This window comes from Ochotona princeps, chromosome 5, assembly GCF_030435755.1.
Source record: "Ochotona princeps isolate mOchPri1 chromosome 5, mOchPri1.hap1, whole genome shotgun sequence".
Classification (NCBI taxonomy): Eukaryota; Metazoa; Chordata; class Mammalia; order Lagomorpha; family Ochotonidae; genus Ochotona; species Ochotona princeps.
In genome coordinates this window covers 9018202-9036932 of record NC_080836.1, presented here as the reverse complement: position 1 = coordinate 9036932, position 18731 = coordinate 9018202, and the positions used below count along the sequence as shown (strand labels likewise).

General features: G+C 51.3%; 2 protein-coding genes across 2 annotated transcripts; both read left to right on the top strand.

Annotated features, from left to right (window-relative positions):
* Positions 1 to 7192: 7192 nt before the first annotated feature.
* Positions 7193 to 18217, top strand: POLR2D (RNA polymerase II subunit D). The gene is made up of 4 exons (XM_012928204.2): positions 7193 to 7363; positions 13526 to 13706; positions 16028 to 16123; positions 17470 to 18217. The coding sequence occupies exons 1-4, from the start codon at positions 7291 to 7293 to the stop codon at positions 17546 to 17548; spliced, it is 429 nt and encodes a 142-aa protein (XP_012783658.1). The 5' UTR covers positions 7193 to 7290; the 3' UTR covers positions 17549 to 18217.
* LOC131480349 (membrane protein BRI3-like) lies at positions 11426 to 12135 on the top strand. The gene has a single exon (XM_058664367.1). The coding sequence runs from the start codon at positions 11615 to 11617 to the stop codon at positions 11990 to 11992; it is 378 nt and encodes a 125-aa protein (XP_058520350.1). The 5' UTR covers positions 11426 to 11614; the 3' UTR covers positions 11993 to 12135.
* Positions 18218 to 18731: the final 514 nt, after the last annotated feature.

Below are 18731 nucleotides of genomic sequence, written 5' to 3'. Positions count from 1 at the left end.
GTGCGGAAGACCCTTGGCTTGTGCTTTGCCACGTGTGTTGGCCACGTGCCGGAAGCTGGAGTTGATGATCCAAGAAGGCGTACCCCACACACACCCCTGCAGCCTCCCCAGATCAAATAGGTGTACTCCCCTGGCAGTCTGGGCAACGGAGACCAACAACAAACACTTTTAGGTTGTTTTAAATTCATTTTTTTAAACTTCCGATTTATTGTGTGTACCAAGAGTTGTTCACCACCTTCATGCTTCATAAGTGGACGCCATGTTAGGGTTAAGCGTGGGCCCCTGGAGTCCCCCGAGGCTCCCGGACAGAGACCCACACCGAGATCGGAAGCCCTGCAGCTGGCGTTGCAGATCTCATTGCTCAATCAGCCCTCCAGTTCTCATCCCACTCTCAGTCGGACTTGGTGGCACTCTGCCTGCGTTGAGTCTCCTGGTGTAAAACAGAGCTCGGTGCTGTAGCCTGCTGAGGAATGGAGCGGAGAGGCCTGCCTGCAGGTGTGCAAGCAGAGACCTCACCACCGGCCACCTTGCTCCCCTGGCCCCTGTGCCTGGAGCTGGATGGAGGTTCTCGGAAGTGTAGCTGTGTCCTTCTGTTGAGGGGTTGGGTCTAGGAAGACGGGTGCCTGTCGCAGGAGAGAAACCTGGGTCTGTTTCTCAGGCCTGCATCGCAAGGGACCTTGAGGCAGGGGTGTTCTTTTTTGCGGTCTGCCTGTGGAAGTGGTGGACGTTGCCGTACTTTAGGGGACCTGGAGACGAAGCTGTGTAGTGAAGGTGAATCTTTGGTCCTGCTTGACACGTTGGGGCTCTTGCCTTACCAGGGCATATCTCTTGACAGCTCATTTTCCCCTCAGGCATTCAAACTTTCTTATTGTTGCTGACTTCCAGATAGCTGTCAGCAAGCTTCACCTACCCCCTCCTCCATCCTTTATCACTTGGTGAGTTCGTAGAAGTAGGGGATTTGGGTGAAACTTTCAAATGGCCACGGAGGCACTGCTGAGGTGACTCATGGGAGCAGGTGGCTGGCTGGAGAGAGGGGCCAAAGGATGATACACTGGCTTTCAGCAGCATAGCTGGAGAACTGTGAGAGCAGGCTGGGCACAAGCTAACAGATTAATTTATTTTGTAAAGTTGATGGGTGATGGTGTGGCTTTCTGAAATGGGCAGATATTCAAGTCCCTGGATTGGGAGTGACGCGAAGGTGCCCAGGCCTTGCCCTCTCCACTTCCTGCTGCTGTGCTGGGTCACTACAGCCTGCCATGTTTCCCTTGCCATGTTAAGTGAAGGTGAAGGAGTCATTTCATGACTTCCTGCTGCTGAGAACAAATGTTACCAACAGATACTCTTTGGTGCCATGGATGATGCCAGGGTGGTCAGCTCTGGACCAAGCCACCCTCTGGTTTGTACAACAGTATTGACACATAGGGCTACACTCATTACTGTTCAAGTGTTCTATGTTAAAAGTTGTGTTTAATTTCTAAAGATTAAAAAAAAAAAGCAAAAAAAATGGTGCTAAACTTCCTCCCTTGAGCACGCTCAGTGAGACTGGTCATGCGAGCATTTACAACGCCACGCTCTTCAAGCCCATCTCTATGTAGACATGTTGCCCTGTTCATCTTCCCCAATGTATAGTATGTTGGCTTTGTTTATTTTTTTAAATTTTAATGAGGGTAGGATAGGATACCTGCCATTTAAGAAAATGAACAGAAAATTTAAAAACCCAATAAGTGGGGGAGGGAAAAAAAAAATCAGTGCACAAGAATTGGGCTGGTAGATGAAAGCCCAGCACCACCCTGGAGTGGGCTCAGTGGCTTTGGCATGAAGAAGCCTTACTCCCTGCACATTCCCTTATGCTCCCATCCACGCACAGCAGTGGAAACACTCGGGGGGCCTCCTGCCTCATCACAAGCACCTGGGAGGTGGCCCCGGGGAGGAATGGGGACTGTGAGCCTCTTACCCAAACGGGGCCGGTCAAGTCAGGAAGTAGTCATGAGAGCGGTGGCAGGTGGCTCTCAAAAAGGTACCAAGTCTAGATCATCCACGTGACAGCTTTGCATAGGGAGGTGATGGCTCTGAACTGGGACTGAATGGCCTGCCACATGCATGACCAAAGCAGTGATGGGGTGGTAGGGTTTGGGAAAAGTGTTTTACTGATGAGTGTTACTGCCTGTGCCCCTGAAGCACTCGGGCAAAATAGGTTACGTGAGGAACCAGTTAGTCCACCTCTGCTGGCTTGGCTCGGTTTGGAGTAGGTCACATCCCTAGCTGTGAGTGCCTTTCGGTCTGGAAAGTTGGCTTGTCGCATCATACCCACAGCTAGGACATTCTCCCTGTAGTTATGAACTGTCCTTGTTTCACATGAATTCAAAGAGAATGTCTTTGATGTTTGTCGGTGTTGGATTGTTTCCCACTGTGCGGTTGTTAAAACTTTTTCGCTTCATAATATTAAAACAACTCCTGTTAGAGACTCTTCCTACGTGGAAGGCTTGTAGTTGAAACATTACATATGTTTTGTTGTTTATAATAACAATCATCTATACACAAGAGGTCCTAGGTGTTAGTACTTTGCACAAGATCCATTTTCCATGATCTGTTAACATCTGCAATCTCACTAACTGTTGGTGTTATTTTCTATGGGGATTTCTGGAGCCTAGGAAGCTGTGTGTTGTTTCTGTTTAGTTTTTGTTCTAACTTCCCTGAAGCAAGAGACTGTATGGCCTTCAGTGCAAAGACTTCAGACCAATTCTTTGTATTACACTTGGTTGCCTCTCGGCTATTTAACTTCTGAGTGCAAATCATTGAACTCTTTAACGAAGTATTGTAGAGAATAAATCATAATGGGTAAACATCTTGGGTACTGCCTCTTTCTTTTTAGCCTTGTGGCATGGCTTGGGAGTGGCTGGGGAAGGTCATTTTTTAAACACAACCTCCAGGACCCAGCACAGTAGCCTAGCAGCTGAAGGACTCACCTTAAACACACCAGGATCTCATGTGGTTGCTGGTTGTTATCCCAGTGAGCCTGCTACCCATCCAGCTCCCTACTTGTGGCCTGGGAAAGTAGTTGAGGACAGTCCACAGACTTGGGACCCTGCACCTCTGTGGGAGACCCAGAAGAGGCTCTGGACTCCTGGCCCAGCTCCTCGACACAGCTCCAGCTGTTGCAGTCACTTGGTGAGTGAACCAGTGGACAGAAGATACTCCTCTCTGTCTCTCCTCTCTGTGTATTTGACTTTGCAATAAACATAAATAATAAAACACACACACACACAACCTCCAGGACAGTAGTAGTCTGTTAGTGCTCCTTGAACCCCAGGAGCTTGCAGTTGGGGATTCGTCGCTTGGGGGGAACCACTTAGTTGTTAGAGCCAAGTTGGTTGAGCTGCCAATCATGAAACTGAAATGCCAGTTTTTGCAGAAAGGATGTTTCATTGGATTTAAGATGAAGTTGACATTACCCAAGTTGAAAAACCACCAGTACCCTCCCTCTTTGCAGTGTCACTGGGTGGTGGGGATTAACTTCAGCAAGGAACCATGTGCTGTCACCTGGAAAGGATGTGTTTGGAGAAACGGCTGTCATCCTTCAAGGACAGTCCTATGCCGTGATTGGTAGCGCCAAGTTTAAACTCTGCAGCTTAGGAGATACGATGTTTTTTATTTGTCAGATATCCAGTTCTGAGACCTTTAAAGTTGATAAAACTCAAAACACAAGGCTCCAGATAAATATGCTCTTGGAGCTGGATGACAATTTGGCAATAGGCTAGAAACAGCTGGCTAAAAATGCAAATATTGGTGGTAATTGGTGTTTATGACTCCAACAGGAGTTAACGTTCTGAAGATTACACTGCATGAACCAACACTATTTGTAGTTAAACAGCATAACAGTATAAGATTCCTTGCTGTTGGTTTTTTGGAGGGAGTTGAGACTATGAGAGTCATTTGATGAAATTTAACATTATACTTATGTAGAACATACCACATTGTGCCTGGAACCTTGAACTTAACTCCTTATTAAAAAGAAACATGGCTGGGCCCGGCACGATGGCCTAGCAGCTAAAGTCCTCGCCTTGAACGCGCCGGAATCCCATATGGGCGCTGGTTCTAATCCCTGCAGCTCCACTTCCCTTCCAACTCCCTGCTTGTAGCCTGGGAAAGCAGTTGAGGACGACCCAAAGCTTTGGGACACTGCACCCACATGGGAGACCTTCGGTTCCCGGGTTCCTGGGTTCCCGGCTTCGGATCGGCACAGCACCGTTGCGGCTCACTTGGGAAGTGAATCATCAGATGGAAGATCTTCCTCTCTGTCTCTCTTCTCTGTATACCTGACTTTGTAATAAAATAAATAAATATTTAAAAAAAAAAGAAACATGGCTTTCAGGAAAAAAAGCTTTTGATTCTTCAAACTTGAAGTTTGGGAGATCTGTTTATGTATTTATTTGAAAGGCAGAATTGACAGGAAAATGGCTCACTGTTTTCAACTGGCTGGTTCACTTATGTGGCTGCAACAGCCAGGACTAGGCCAAGCTAAAGCCAGTAACTTGAAGCTGCATCCTGGTCTCCCATGTGGTATCAGAGGCCGTTACCTGCTGCCTTCCCTGTTGCATTAGCAGGAAACAGGACCAGAAATGGAGCTGGCGGTTAAACCATTGCTGCAACACTGGCTCCTGTTTCGGTAGTTTGACTTAATTTCTGAGGGAGAGTGCTTCTCCTCAGTGACCCATTCCCCAAATGCCACAATAGCTGAGACAGGCTCAGGCACAAGTCAGAAACTGGGAACTCAATCCTGGTCTCTCATCTGGGTGAGAGTGACCAACTACCTTCCATTTGCAGAGACGACAGATAAATGGATTGACTTCCCAAAACGGCCACAATGGGTGTGGATTGGCCTTGGATTAGGAACGGCCCATATTGCCCGGCGGCGTGGCCTAGCGGCTAAATCCTCGCCTTGAATGCCCCGGGATCCCATATGGGCGCTGGTTCTAGTGCCGGCAGCTCCACTTCCCATCCAACTCCCTGTTTGTGGCCTGAGAAAGCAGTTGAGGACGGCCCACGTGGGAGACCTGGAGGAGGTTCCTGGTTCCTGGCTTCGGATCGGCGCAGCACCGGCCATTGCTCTCACTTGGGGACTGAATCATCGGATGGAAGATCTTCCTCTCTGTCTCTCCTTCTCTCTGTATATCTGACTTTCCAATAAAAATAATAAATAAATCTTAAAAAAAAAAAAAAAAAAAAAAAAGAAACTGCCCATAGCAGACTGATGGAATTGTTACTCCTTATGAAGAGTTGTGACATTATGGGAAAAATCAATTGTGGGGTGGAATGTGGGGGGAGAGGAATCCCAGACTACACTAAATTGTATGATAAATTTCAAAATAAAAATAATAATAAAAAAACTGCCCATGTGGGACTCAGCACATGCATGATAAGGATTTAGCCACTAGACTATCCCACCAAGCCCACTACTTTCCAAGGTTTAGGTGGGATTTCCATTTGAAAGATAGTTTTAACAGAAAGACAAAAGAGGTCTATCTACTGATTTTGCTCCAAATAATTCCAAGGCCAGATAGGCTGGATCAAAGCCAGGAGCTTCATCTGGGTATCCCCCTGAGGTATCTACTGAGGCCATTTTCCATGACTTCCCATGCTATTAGCACGGAGCTGAATCAGAATTGAAGCAGTCAGGGCCTGGTGCAGTCACTAAAGTCCTCACCTTGGCAAGCGCTGGGACCCCTATTTGTGGCCTGGGAAAGCAGTTGAGTTTACAATAAAAATAAAGAAATCTTTTTAAAAATATTTATTGATTTTTGTTGAGAAGTCAGATACACAGAGAAGAGAGACAGAAAAAACTTCCATCTGATGATTCACTCCCCAAGTAGTTGCAATGGCTGGAGCTGAATCAATCTGAAGCCAGGAGCATAGAGACTCTTCCGGATCCCATGTGGGTTCAGGGTCCCAAGGTTGCCCTGGACTGCTTTCCCAGGCCACAAGCAAGGAGCTGGATGGGAAGCAGGGCTGCTGGGGGTGGAATTGGCGCCCATATGGGATCCTGGTCCATGCAAGGCAAGGACTTTAAGTGCTAGGTTACCATGCCAAGTCACCTAAGATAGTTTTAAATCTAACTTCTATCTTAAGAAAAGGATGACCAGAGACCAGCACTGTGGCTTAGTACTCTAAACCCTCCACCTTCAAGGCTGGCATCCCACATGGGTGCTGGATCAAGTCCCAGGTGACGGCGGTTCTATCCCAGCTTCTTTGCTTCCCATCCAGGTCCCTGCCTGTGGCTTGGGAGAGCAGTAAAGGACAGCCCAAGCTTCGGGACGTTTTGGACCTGCGTGGGAGACCTGGAGGAGGAAGCTTCAGTCTCCTGGCTTCGGATTGGCTCAGCTCTTGCTATTATGACCACTTGGGAAGTGAACTAACGGATGGAAGATCTTTCTGAATCTCCTCTGGAAAGCTGCCTTCTCCGGGCCAGTAGCAGGGAACTAATTGGAAAGTGTAGCAGCCAGGTCTTCAGCCCTGTTGGGATGTGGCCCAGGAAGTGGTTTTACTGCAACCCCACAGCGCTGGCCCCTGTGGGAACAAATATATGCCCAGCCCATCTTGTCCTTGGGTATTCACGATGAGTTCCTGAATGAAAATGATGCTCACAAGCTAACCCGTGAAACACTTCTGCCTATTAGTTTCCCTAGGATGGTTCAGGGAACCGCGCTGAAGTGCTCCTGTAGGCGAATGGGGACTGAGCCAGAGTCTTGTCCTCTGGGATCGTGCCCCGCCCCGTCCCGCCCTCTCCCCTGATTGGCTCTCCAGGCTCCTCTACACAGCCCAGCACCGCCCCTCTCGCTCTTGAGCCTGCACCTTGTGCGCTTGCAAGACCCCGCCAACCTCCTACCCCCGCCCCGCCCCTCTCTTCCGCAACACCTCCCGGACGCGCCCTTCTTGACCCACCCAATCTGGTCGTCCCGCCCCTCTCGCTGCCGAGCAGGCGGGCCTGTGGGCTCTCCCGGCTCCGCCTACCTCTCAGCTCCGCCCCCACATTCCGCCCCACCTCTGTCTCCGGAGCAGCCTCCCTCTAGGTCTGTCTCAGCTCTGCCCTTTTCCAAACGACCTCTTTGGTTGGCTTTCAGGGGCCCACTACTTCGTCTAGTCCCGCCCACCTCGGAGCCACCACCTACATTGGCTCCTCAGGCCCCTCCACCTAATCTAGCTCCGCCCCTACGCCCCTTCCGCTCCTTGGCCGCGGCCAAATGTTCTACTCTTCCGCTTCCGGCGCAGTTTGTGGTGGGGTTCTGCAGCGCCATGGCTGCCGGTGGCGTGGATCCGCGAGCTGGCGACGTCGAGGAGGATGCCTCACAGCTCATCTTTCCCAAAGGTGGACATGGCGGATGCGGGACTGCCCCTGTGAGCCCTCCAGTGCCGCGGGTGGCCTGGCTTGCCGCGGGCGGCCGGGCGGAGTCCGCGGTGTGTGTGAGGTGGACCCGGCCGCGGGAGGGTCCCGCTCGGGCGGCGCGCTGTGGACCGGGTGGGCGGGAGGGCCAGCCCTGGTGTGCGCGCTGTGGACCGGGTGGGCGGGAGGGCCAGCCCTGGTGTGCGCGCTGTGGACCGGGTGGGCGGGAGGGCCAGCCCTGGTGTGCGCGCTGTGGACCGGGTGGGAGGGAGGCCCAGCCCTGGCGTGCGCGGTGTGGACCGGGTGGGAGTGAGGGCCAGCCCTGGTGTGCGCGCTGTGGACCGGGTGGAGGGAGGGCGAGCCCTGGCGTGCGCGGTGTAGACCGGGTGGGAGGGAGGGCGAGCCCTGGCGTGCGCGGTGTAGACCGGGTGGGCGGGAGGGTCAGCCCTCTCATGCGTGGTGTGGACTGGGAGGGTGGGAGGACCAGCCCTGGCGTGCACATTGTAGACCCCGAGGGAGGGAGAGTCAGCGCTGACGTGTGTGGTGTGGACCGGGTGGGAGTGAGGGTCAGCCCTGGCGTGCGCGGTGTAGACCGGGTGGGAGGGAGGGCGAGCCCTGGCGTGCGCGGTGTAGACCGGGTGGGAGGGAGGGCCAGTCCTGGCGTGCGCCATGTGAACCGGATGGAGGGAGAGCCAGTCCTGGCGTGCGCGCTGTGGACCGGGTGGGAGGTCCAGCCCTGGCGTGCGCGGTGTGGACCCCGAGGGAGGGAGGGTCAGCCCTGGTGTGCGCAGTGTAGACCGGGTGGGCGGGAGGGTCAGCCCTCTCGTGCGTGGTGTGGACTGGGAGGGTGGGAGGACCAGCCCTGGCGTGCACATTGTAGACCCCGAGGGAGGGAGAGTCAGCGCTGACGTGTGTGGTGTGGACCGGGTGGGAGGGAGGGCCAGCCCTGGCGTGCGCAGTGTAGACTGGGTGGGAGGGAGGGCCAGCCCTGGTATGTACTGTGTGGACCCCGAGGGAACCACCTCCCAGGGTGTGTGCCAGCCAGAACCACAGCTGGCTACCAGATGTCCGCCCGAAAGGAAGATGTGACCACCAGAAAACTCCCCTTATCAAATAGGAATCATTGCAGTGAGGGAGCCTCAAGGACATGATACCGTTTTATTTAGGAACCGGGATTAATGAAGTGTAGCAGTTATTTATTTCTTTAATATCTGCTCCAGGTTACCATGCAGATCGTTTTGTTTCCCACACAAAGTGTCTGTGTGTGATTTCACCTGGAAAAGGTTGACTTTAGCCCTAGGGAGAAATCTTGAGGGACTTTTTTTCTGTCTTCACAGTCTTGTCTTTTTTTCTTTAAATCTGTCCTCTCCCTTCTGCTTTTTTCCCTCTTTCCCCGCCTCTCCCTGTCACCTCTCATTCCTTTCCCTTTTCTCCCCTCTCTCCTCTCACCTTCTTAGTAAGTCAGAGAGACAATAGTATTGTTTCCCTTCGCTGGGGGACTAGGTCTCCCACAGAGAGATGGCAGGAGCCCATTTGGTAGAAGTGTAACCTTGGCCCTGTTCGCAGAGCCTTGGCAGTGTTGCCTCCTTCTTGCCAAGCCATGGCGGTTGGTCAGAGCTTGTTTTTTTCTGTTTTGGGGAAAGTAGGGGCAGGGCAGGAAAGTAGGGAAAGAGGTAGAGAGCCAGCTGCTCCCCACAGGGTGACAGAGCTGGAGCACCTGAAGTTAGGACCCCACTTGTGTCTCCCAGGGAATGCATTAGCAGGAAGTTGGGAATCTGGAGCTGAAATGTTGTTACTGCACTGTGGCATGAAGGCATCTTGACTGCTCACTCTAGTGTCCTCACACTTCATCCTATTACTTTTTTTTTAAAGGTTTATTTATTTGAAAGGCAGAGTAGCAGGAATGGATACTCTATTTGCATTTACTCCCCAGATGGCCACAACAGCCTGAGCTGGGCCAGGCTGAAGCCTGGAGCCAGAAACTCCGTCCAGATTTCCCTTGTGGATGGCAAGAATTCAAGATATTTGAGGAGCTGGATTGGAAGTGGGAGTCGTGGGAAATGGAGCTGGCAGTCTCCTTGAAGATGCTGGCAGCCAGGCAGTGCCTTAGCTTGGTGCCACAAGTGCCCATCCGATCTGCATTACACTCATGAGTAAATGTGACTTAATGCAGGACCAGAGGCTTCTGTAACTCTAGTTAACATGCATAAACTTTCAGTAGTTGTAATGAACATGGTGTTGAACCTTACTAGTAAACATTTATTTATTTATTATTAGGAAGGCAGGTTTATAGAGAGAAGAAGAGACAGAAATAGCTTCCATCCACTGGTTCACTCTATGTAAATGGCCCCATCGCCATGGATGAACCAATCCAGTGCTGGGAGCTAGGGCTTTCTTGCTAGTCTTCTGTGTGGATACAGGGGCCCAAACAGCTTGGACCATCCTCTGCTGCTTTCTCAGTCCATAAGCAGTGGAGCAGCCAGGACACGAACCTGCGTATGGGATAACAGTGCCACAGGGGGAAAGATTGGCCTGTTGAGCCGTGGTATCACTCCTCTCAGTCCTATTTTCTTTTCTTTTCTTTTTTTTTTTGAAGATTTATTTATTTTTACTGCGAAGTCAGATATATACAGAGAGGAGGAGAGACAGAGAGAAATACCTTCTGTCTGATGATTCACTCCCCAAGTGACCACAACGGCCGGTGCTGAACCCAGGAGCCAGGAACTCTTCTGGGTCTCCCACATGGGTGCAGGGTCCCCAGGTTTTTGGACCATCCTTCACTGCTTTCCCAGGCCATAGGCAGGGAGCTGGATGGGAAGTGAAACTGCCTGGGTTAGAACTAGCACCTGCATGGGATCATGGCATGTTCTAGGCAAGGACTTTAGTTGCTAGGCCACCGTGCTGGGCCCTCATTCCTATTTTCTCAGGCTGAATTAATGCGGCAGCATCAGAGGCTGAGACTGACCAGCCAGTGAGCTTTTCCTTTCTGTCTCTTATTGTCATTGTCTTACATCATTTGTTGTTGTCATCGCAGTCTTGTGGTCTCCACAGCCCTGATGGCTAATGTCTTTCTGTGCACTCACTGCTATGACACAGCAGCAGCTCCTCCCTGGAGAGGGTTTGCAGATGGTATTCACTGTGGCATAATCCCTGGGCTCAGCTCATGGCTGGAACAACACGCTGTGTGGGATTTGTCCCCACGCTTCTCTGCAAGTAGAGGATAACTTACTTATTGGGTGTCTGCGGTAGCAATGAGTGCCTTTCAAGTAAAATTGCTGTTTCCTCCACGTAGTCTGGGTGAACGGGAAGGGAGGCTCCTGGCAACTGACTCCAAAAAGAGAAAGATGTTATTCTTTTTCCTATATTTATTGGAAAGTCAGATAAACAGAGAGGAGGAGAGACAAAGAAGAGGATCCTCCATCCATTGATTCACTCCCCAAGTGGCTGCAATGCTGGGAGCTGAGCTGATCTGAAGCCAGGAGCCCAGGGGCCCCCTTGATCTCCTACGTAGATGCAGGGTCCCAAGGCTTTGGGCTGTCCTTGACTGCTTTCCCAAGCCACAAGCAGAGAGCTAAGCGGGGCCACTGGGAATAGAACTGGCGCCCATATAGGATCCTGGCGTGTGCAAGACAAAGTGTTAGTGACGTCCCAGAAATCAACAAAGCTGTGTCTCATGGGAAGGCTGCATTACAAGCAATTGTGCGTGTTTCTCACTGTCTCTTGCTCTCTTTTAGTGGGGGGAAGGATGATGACCATGAGTTCATGTTTACTAATGACTTCTGCTCCAGGGGAGCTCATTGGAAAGGGAAGAACAGATAACTGGCTCTAAGCATACTTCCAGAAAAATATTAGAACATATGTTACCAGGGGAACAAAGGGAGAAATAGCAGAGAATAAGGAGAAATCACAGGGTCAGGAGGAGACACACGTGAGTCTTCACCCATTGGTTCATTTCCCGAATGGCTGTCATGGCTAGGGCTGTGCCAGGCCAAAGTTAGGAGCTTCGGGCGTCGCGCCTCCCGGGGGCCCCGAGCGCCCGGACCGCCGTCCCCTCCGCCTCCCAGCCGGCGTCGCGCCTCCCAGGGGTCCCCCTTGCGCCCGGGCCGCCGCCCCCGTCCCCTCCGCGTCCCAGCCGGCGTCGCGCCTCCCGGGGACCCCCGTGCGCCCGGGTCGCCGTCCCTGTGCCCGTCCCCGCCGGGCGAGCCACCGGCCGGGCGGGCGCGGGGCCGGACCGCCATGGACCACAAGCCCCTGCTGCAGGACCGGCCGCCGCCTTACAACCTGGAGAGCTGCCAGGGCGACTACGCGTGCGGCCCGCACGGCTACGGCACCATCCCCACCGCGCCCCCGCCGCCGCCTTACCCCTACCTCGTCACAGGGTTACCCACGCAGTACCCCAGGGTCTACAACATCCACAGCCGGGGCGTCACCCACTACCCCGCCAATTCCATCGTGGTCGTCGGAGGCTGCCCGGTGTGCAGGGTTGGGGTGCTGGAGGACTGCTTTACCTTCCTGGGCATCTTCTTGGCCATCATCCTGTTCCCCTTCGGGTTCATCTGCTGCTTTGCCTTGAAGAAGCGGAGATGCCCCAACTGTGGCGCCACCTTCGGCTAGAGGGCAAGCCCCGGCTTCCTGGCCGGCTCTTTCCTAATGTAAATGTGTACAGTCGCTCATTGATGGATGAAGCTTCGGGACTGTTGGGTTGGACGAGGTGGGCTGGGGGAGGCACACGTGAGCCCGGGGCCCTGCTCCCAAGGCCCCGAGAGCTTCTATTTTTTGCAGTCTTCAGTTTGAGAGAGGTGAGAAATACCCTTTTAAATAAACAAAGTTAGGAGCTTCATCCAGTTCTCCCACATGGGTGCAGGGACCCAAGCACCTGGAGCATTTTCTACTGCTTTCCTAGGCACATTAACAGGGAAAGGCCTGGAAGGGAAGCAGCCTGGTCTTCAACCTGTGCCCATGTGTGATGCTGTCAGTCACAGGTAGTGTTTTAATGTGCTCTGCGACAAACATTGGCCCCAGGGGAAAATTTTTTTTCTAGGATTCATTCATTTGTATTGGGAAGTCAGATTTCCAGAAAGGAAAGACAGGAAGGTCTTATATCAGCTGATTAATTCCCCAAATGACTGCAACGGCCAGAGCTGAGGCAATCCGAAGCCAGGAGCCAGGAGCTTCTTTTGTATCTCCCATGCAGGTACAGGGTCCTAAGGCTGTCCTTGACTGCTTTCCCAGGCTCCAAGCAGAAAGCTGGATGGGAAGTAGAGCAGCCAGGCATGGATCAGTGCCCATAAGGGACGCCAGCACTTAAGAGCTGGAGAATTAGCCTGATGAGCCATTGCTGCGGCTCCTGGATATTCTACCGGGCCTCACAAACATATTAAGTTTTTAAGTTTTCATTTGAGGGTTCTGTGCTGTGTCTTAGCAGGCAAAGTCACCGCCTGTGAATCTTATATAGGTGCCTTTTTCTCTGTAGGAATCTTCCTCTCTGTTGGGATCTTCGTCTGTCTCTCTATAAATCTGACTTTCCAATAAAAATAAATTTTTTGAAGGACCTGTTTTAAATATTTGAAAGACAGAGTGACACAGAAATGGATCTGTTACAGTAGATCACATACCAAATGTCCATAACGGCTGGGCTGGGCAGGGCTGGGTTGGGCCAAAGCCAGGAGCCTGGCACTTGGTGCTGGTCTCCCATGCTGGTGGGAAGGGCCCAAGTGCTTATGTCACCTCCACCTGCATCCTGGGCAGTTTGCAGGGAGCTGGATTGGAAGCAGAGCAGCCAGGACTTGAACCTGTGCGAGACCAAACCTGCTGCACCACAGCTTGGTCCTAACATTGGTTCATTTGAAAGGCAGAGGATGACAGACATCTTCCATGTGCTGGTTCACTTCCCATGTGTCCACAGCAGCCAGAGCTGGGCCAGGGTCTCCCACGTGGGTGGCGTGAACTCAAGTACTAGGGCCATCTCCTGTTGCCTCCTAACAAGGAGCGTTGCTCGGCAGCTGGAATTGGGAGTGGAGCCTGGGTTTCAACCAAGGCACTCAGATGTGGGCCATGGGCGTCCCAGGGGACATCGTAACCGCTCTGGCCAGTGCCTGCCCAGCGGGAGGAATCCTTCCAGCTGACACTTGCGCTTTTCACAAGCAGAGTTTGAAACAGCTGAGACACTTCTCAATTCCGAAGTGCACATGCTGCTAGAGCACCGCAAGCAGCAGAACGAGAGCGCAGAGGACGAGCAGGAGCTCTCCGAGGTCTTCATGAAGACTCTCACTTACACTGCCCGGTTTAGTCGTTTCAAAAACAGAGAGACCATCGCCAGTGTCCGAAGGTGAGTGTGAGCAGAGGCTGTTAGTCGTTCAGCCACCAGATGCCTGCAAGCTAGCACTTCCTCCACCTGTGTCTTAGGTGCCATCTGTGAGGTGTTTGTTTTGTGTGTGTGTGTGTGTGTGTGTGTGTGTTTTAAGATTAATAGAGGGCCCGGCGGCGTGGCCTAGCGGCTAAGGTCCTCGCCTTGAAAGCCCCGGGATCCCATATGGGTGCCGGTTCTAATCCTGGCAGCTCCATTTCCTGTCCAGCTCCTTGCTTGTGGCCTGGGAAGGCAGTTGAGGACAGCCCAAAGCTTTGGGACCCTGCACCCACGTGGGAGACCTGGAGGAGTTTCCAGGTTCCTGGCTTCGGATAGGCGCACATCGGCCCGTTGCGGCTCACTTGGGGAGTGAATCATCAGATGGAAGATCTTCCTCTCTGTCTCTCCTCCTCTGTGTATATCTGGCTGTAATAAAATAAGTAAATCTTTAAAAAAAAAAAAGATTAATTTATATTTTTTATTGCCAAGTCATATAGAGAGGAGGAGAGACAGAGAGGAAGCTCTTCATCTTCCATCCGTTGTTTCACTCCGTAAGTGACCGCAATGGCTAGAGCTGCGCCAATCCAAAGCGAGGAGCCTGGAGCTTCATCTGAGTCTCCCACGTGGGTGCAACACCCAAGGCTTTGGGTTCCTCAACTGCTTTCCCAGGCCTAAGGCAGGGAGCAAGATGGGAAGTGGGGCTGCTGGGATTGGAACCGGAACCCATATGGGATCCCAGTACGTTCAAGGTGAGGACTTTAGCCACTAGACTACCATGCTGGTATCTGTTTTTGTTTTTTGTTTGTTTGTTTAAGGTTTATTTATTCTTATTGCAAAGTCAGATATATATAGAAAGAAGGAGAGACAGAGAGAAATGTCTTCCTCCAGTCTGATGATTCACTCCCAAAGAGACCATAACGGCAGATTCTGTGCCAATTTGAACCCAGGAACCAGGATCTCTTCCAGGTCTCCCACATGGGTGCAGGGTCCAAAGACTTTGGGCCGTCCTCGACTGCTTTCCCAGGCCACAAGCAGGGAGCTGGATGGGAAGTAGAGCTGCCGGGATTAGAACTGGCGCCCATATGGGATCCCGGGGCATTCAAGGCGAGGACTTTAGCCGCTAGGCCATGCCGCCAGGCCCCATAGCTAGTTTTGTGTTTAATTTTTTGTTTCTAAGGGTTGCAACATCATCACCTTTGTCCTTCAGTTTGTGACATTCTCTTACATGACCACATCCCAGGCATCAGAAGGGATTCTGTCTTTCCGTTCTGTTTTAGTCAGTAATCATGTTGAAGAGTCTAAGCAAACCAGTTGTTTTGTGAAATATTACTTTTTTTTTAGATTTTTTTTTTTTTTTTTATTACAAAGTCAGATATACAGAGAGGAGGAGAGACAGAGAGGAAGATCTTCCATCCGATGATTCACTCCCCAAGTGAGCTGCAACGGGCCGGTGCACGCCGATCTGAAGCCGGGAACCAGGGACCTCTTCCGGGTCTCCCACGCGGGTGCAGTGTCCCAAAGCATTGGGCCGTCCTCAACTGCTTTCCCAGGCCACAAGCAGGGAGCTGGATGGGAAGTGGAGCTGCCGGGATTAGAACCGGTGCCCATATGGGATCCCGGGGCGTTCAAGGCGAGGACCTTAGCGGCTAGGCCACGCCGCCGGGCCCTCTATTTAGTTCTTATTGTAAAATCAGATTTACAGAGTGAAGGAGAGACAGAAAGATCTCCCATTCGTGGTTCACTCCCCAGGTAGCCGCAGCTGCTGCAGCTGATCTGATCTGATCTGAAGCCAGGAGCCCAAAGCCTCTTCAGGGTCTCCCACTTGTTTGCAGGGTGCAAGACTTTTGGCTGTCCTCAACTACTTTCCCAGGCCACAAGCAGGGAGCTGGATGGGAAGTGGGGCCACCAGGACATGAGCATGGGAGGTATATGCAAGGCGAGTACTTTAGCCACTAGGCTACTGTGCCAGGCCTGTTTGTTCTTTTTTCTTTTTTTTTTTTAGACTTATTTGATTTATTTGAAAGGCTGAGTTTCAGCGTAGGGAGAGATGGATCTTCCATTAGCTGATTAGTTCCGTTAATGTCTTCCACTGCTGTGGCTGGACAAGACCAGAGCCAGGAGCAGGAACTTCCTGACCTTTCAGGGAGGGAACAGCAAATTGTAAGATGGCTTCCTGAATTCTGCAGCCCCTATAACTGTATTCACAGGATTCCAAGTGCTTCCCCCCTTTGCTGTCTGCTAGCAGCATCTTTCCTATTGGATGATCCTTGACTTTATTCTGTTTTGATTTTTTTCCTCACCAGCTTGCTGCTCCAGAAGAAGCTGCATAAGTTTGAGTTGGCCTGTCTGGCCAACCTCTGTCCAGAGACTGCGGAGGAGTCCAAGGCCCTGATCCCGAGGTTAGTGCCAGCTGGGATAAGGCCTGGCTATGTTGGAAAAGCTCCTTCAGACAGAATCGCTTTGTCTAAAGGTGTTTGCATTTACGTTTAGATAGGCATTGTAACACTGATGGGGGCAGGCTTTGTGGTGCAGTGGGGTACGTTGCCACTTGTGAGAACTGCGCCCATTTGTGGAGCTCTTCCACTTGCATAGCTCGCTGCTAATGCGTCCTGGGAGGCAGCAGATGTTTGCTCAAGTGCTTGGGTCCTTGCCATTCCCATATACAACTGAATGGAGTTCTGGGCTTCTGACTTCAGTGTGGCCCTGGCTGCTGCAGACATTTGAAAAGTAAATCAGTGGATCGAAGATCTCTGTCTCCCTCTCTAAATCTCTCCCTGACTGTGTCTTTCAAGTATATAGAAATAAACATTAAATGAAAGAAAATGACTCTTAAAATAATAACACAAAGAAGAGTTTTTTTCCGTATCAAGTAACAGCAGAAATGGGGAACAATGAGCAGTAGCTCTCCTACGTTGTTAGGTATGTGTTAGCGCAGTGATGTTGGAAAGCTACCTGACTGCCTGCTGAAGTTACGATGAATAACCCCAGCGACCCAAAAATGTATTCCTAAAAGCAACACACAAGATCATCAGGTCACATATTTGTGCTAGCAGACACTTGATGACAATCTTGTTGGTTGACAAGAAAATGGATAAGTGCGTCGTCATATGGTCATCACTGTGCACCTGTGAAAGGATTGGCTAGAGCAGCCCATGCCAGTGTGAATGCCAAGCGAAAATTGCAGCATGCAGACCATACAGTGCCATTTCTTGGAGGTTTACGCACAGGCTGCATGTTGCTTATGCATACATATGAAATAGCAAATCAGTAAAGCCATATGGAGGGGAATGAACACTACCGAATTTAGGACACTGTTTTAGCATTTAGTTACTTGAAAGGTCTCTCCTATCTAGTGCTCCCCAAATTGCCACAACAGCAAGGTCTAAGGCTGCAGCCAGGAGCCAGAAATTCCATCCTACTCTCCCACGTGTGTTGCAGGGATCCAAGTCCTTGGGTTATCTTCTGCTGATCTGGCTGCATTAGCAGGGAGCTGGATCATAAAAGAAATGCCATGATACGGCCCTTCACTCCGATATGGGATACTGTCGGTCTTGCAAGCAGCAATGCTGACCCCACTTGGTCATGTTTTCCTAAGGCCAAGCAGGAAAGAAACAGAATTGAAAGGCAGACGTGTTGGAGGGGTAGGCAAGCTGCACTCAGAGGCCAGCATGCCCAAGGAAGCCTGCGGGGAGGAATTGCCAGTCTCTAAGTCTTGTCATTCATTTCTTTGCTTTATTCCTTGTAGCCTGGAGGGACGGTTTGAGGATGAGGAGCTGCAACAGATCCTCGATGATATCCAGACAAAGCGCAGCTTTCAGTATTAATCTCCGGACTTCCTGCAGCTCTTGGGAGCCACCTGCTCTCCCTGGGGCCGCCTGGCACAGAAATGTCACTGCGTTCCCTCTGAAGAGCACAGCCCAGCTTGCTGTTGGTCCAGCTTGCTGTTCACATGGGACTCTTAGGCCCGGATGAACACAGCTACTTGGAATGGCCTTTTCGTGGTTCCCTGAGCCAGGAAAGGGAGTAGGGGTGAAGCAGACAGAGGTGTCAACTAGCCTCATGCTGTGGTTTTGGGCTCTCATGTCTTTGTATTCCTGATGTTTTCATATTTTGATTTGAATGTGTTGATAGGTTTTGGAAGTAGACTAGGACATAGGAAACTTACATAGCGGGGAAAACAGTCTTAAGTGTGAGAGGAAGAATTAAACCAGGCAGGTGTTCCCTGAAATTCTTGCGGGATGGATCAGAGTCTTAACAGCTGTGAGTGTTGGCGTCCTTGTGCCTAGTCCAGGGGCTGGGGAGGGTGTGCTCCACGGGAGGCTGGGGGAGACACTGTGTTGAGCTCCGTGGGACCCTCAGTCATGAGAGGTGGAGATGCCTAACCTCGCTCCCCAAGCTGTTTTGCTGATGGAACATGGAGGATGCAGTTCTGAGGTTTTCCTTCATAGCCAGACTGGAAGGTCGCAAGATGGGACGTTGACCACGGGCATCTAGTCCAGACCTCTGGCACAATTCTTAGCCACTGGTGTTCCATGATGGGGAGGGCCAGGTTGGGGTGGGAGCTGTGGAACCACTCCATCTCGGGCTGCGGTAGGAAACGCTGTGATAGCAGAACATTCTAGTGTTGATTTTTCTGAGGGAAATAAACTTGTTTATTTTTATAATTAGAAGATGCTTCTTTGCAATTGGTGGGCATGTATGAATTTGTGACCTGAGGATTAAGTCGAGGACAGAGCAGGGTTGTCATTTTGGGTCTAGTTTGGGTGGGTGGCTGGATGTCATGGTTCAGTGGGTTATAAAATGGATGGAAGGTGTCTTATATAAACAAAAGAAAAAATATTTTTAGCTTTTTTTTTTTTTTTTTAATTTTATTTTAAAGGCAGATGTACAGGGAGGAGGAAGAGAGACAAAGAAGATCCTCCATCCAATGATTCACTCTCCAAGTTGCAGGTGCTGCGCCAATCCAAAGCCAGGAGCCAGGAACCTCCTCCAGGTCTCCCATGAGGG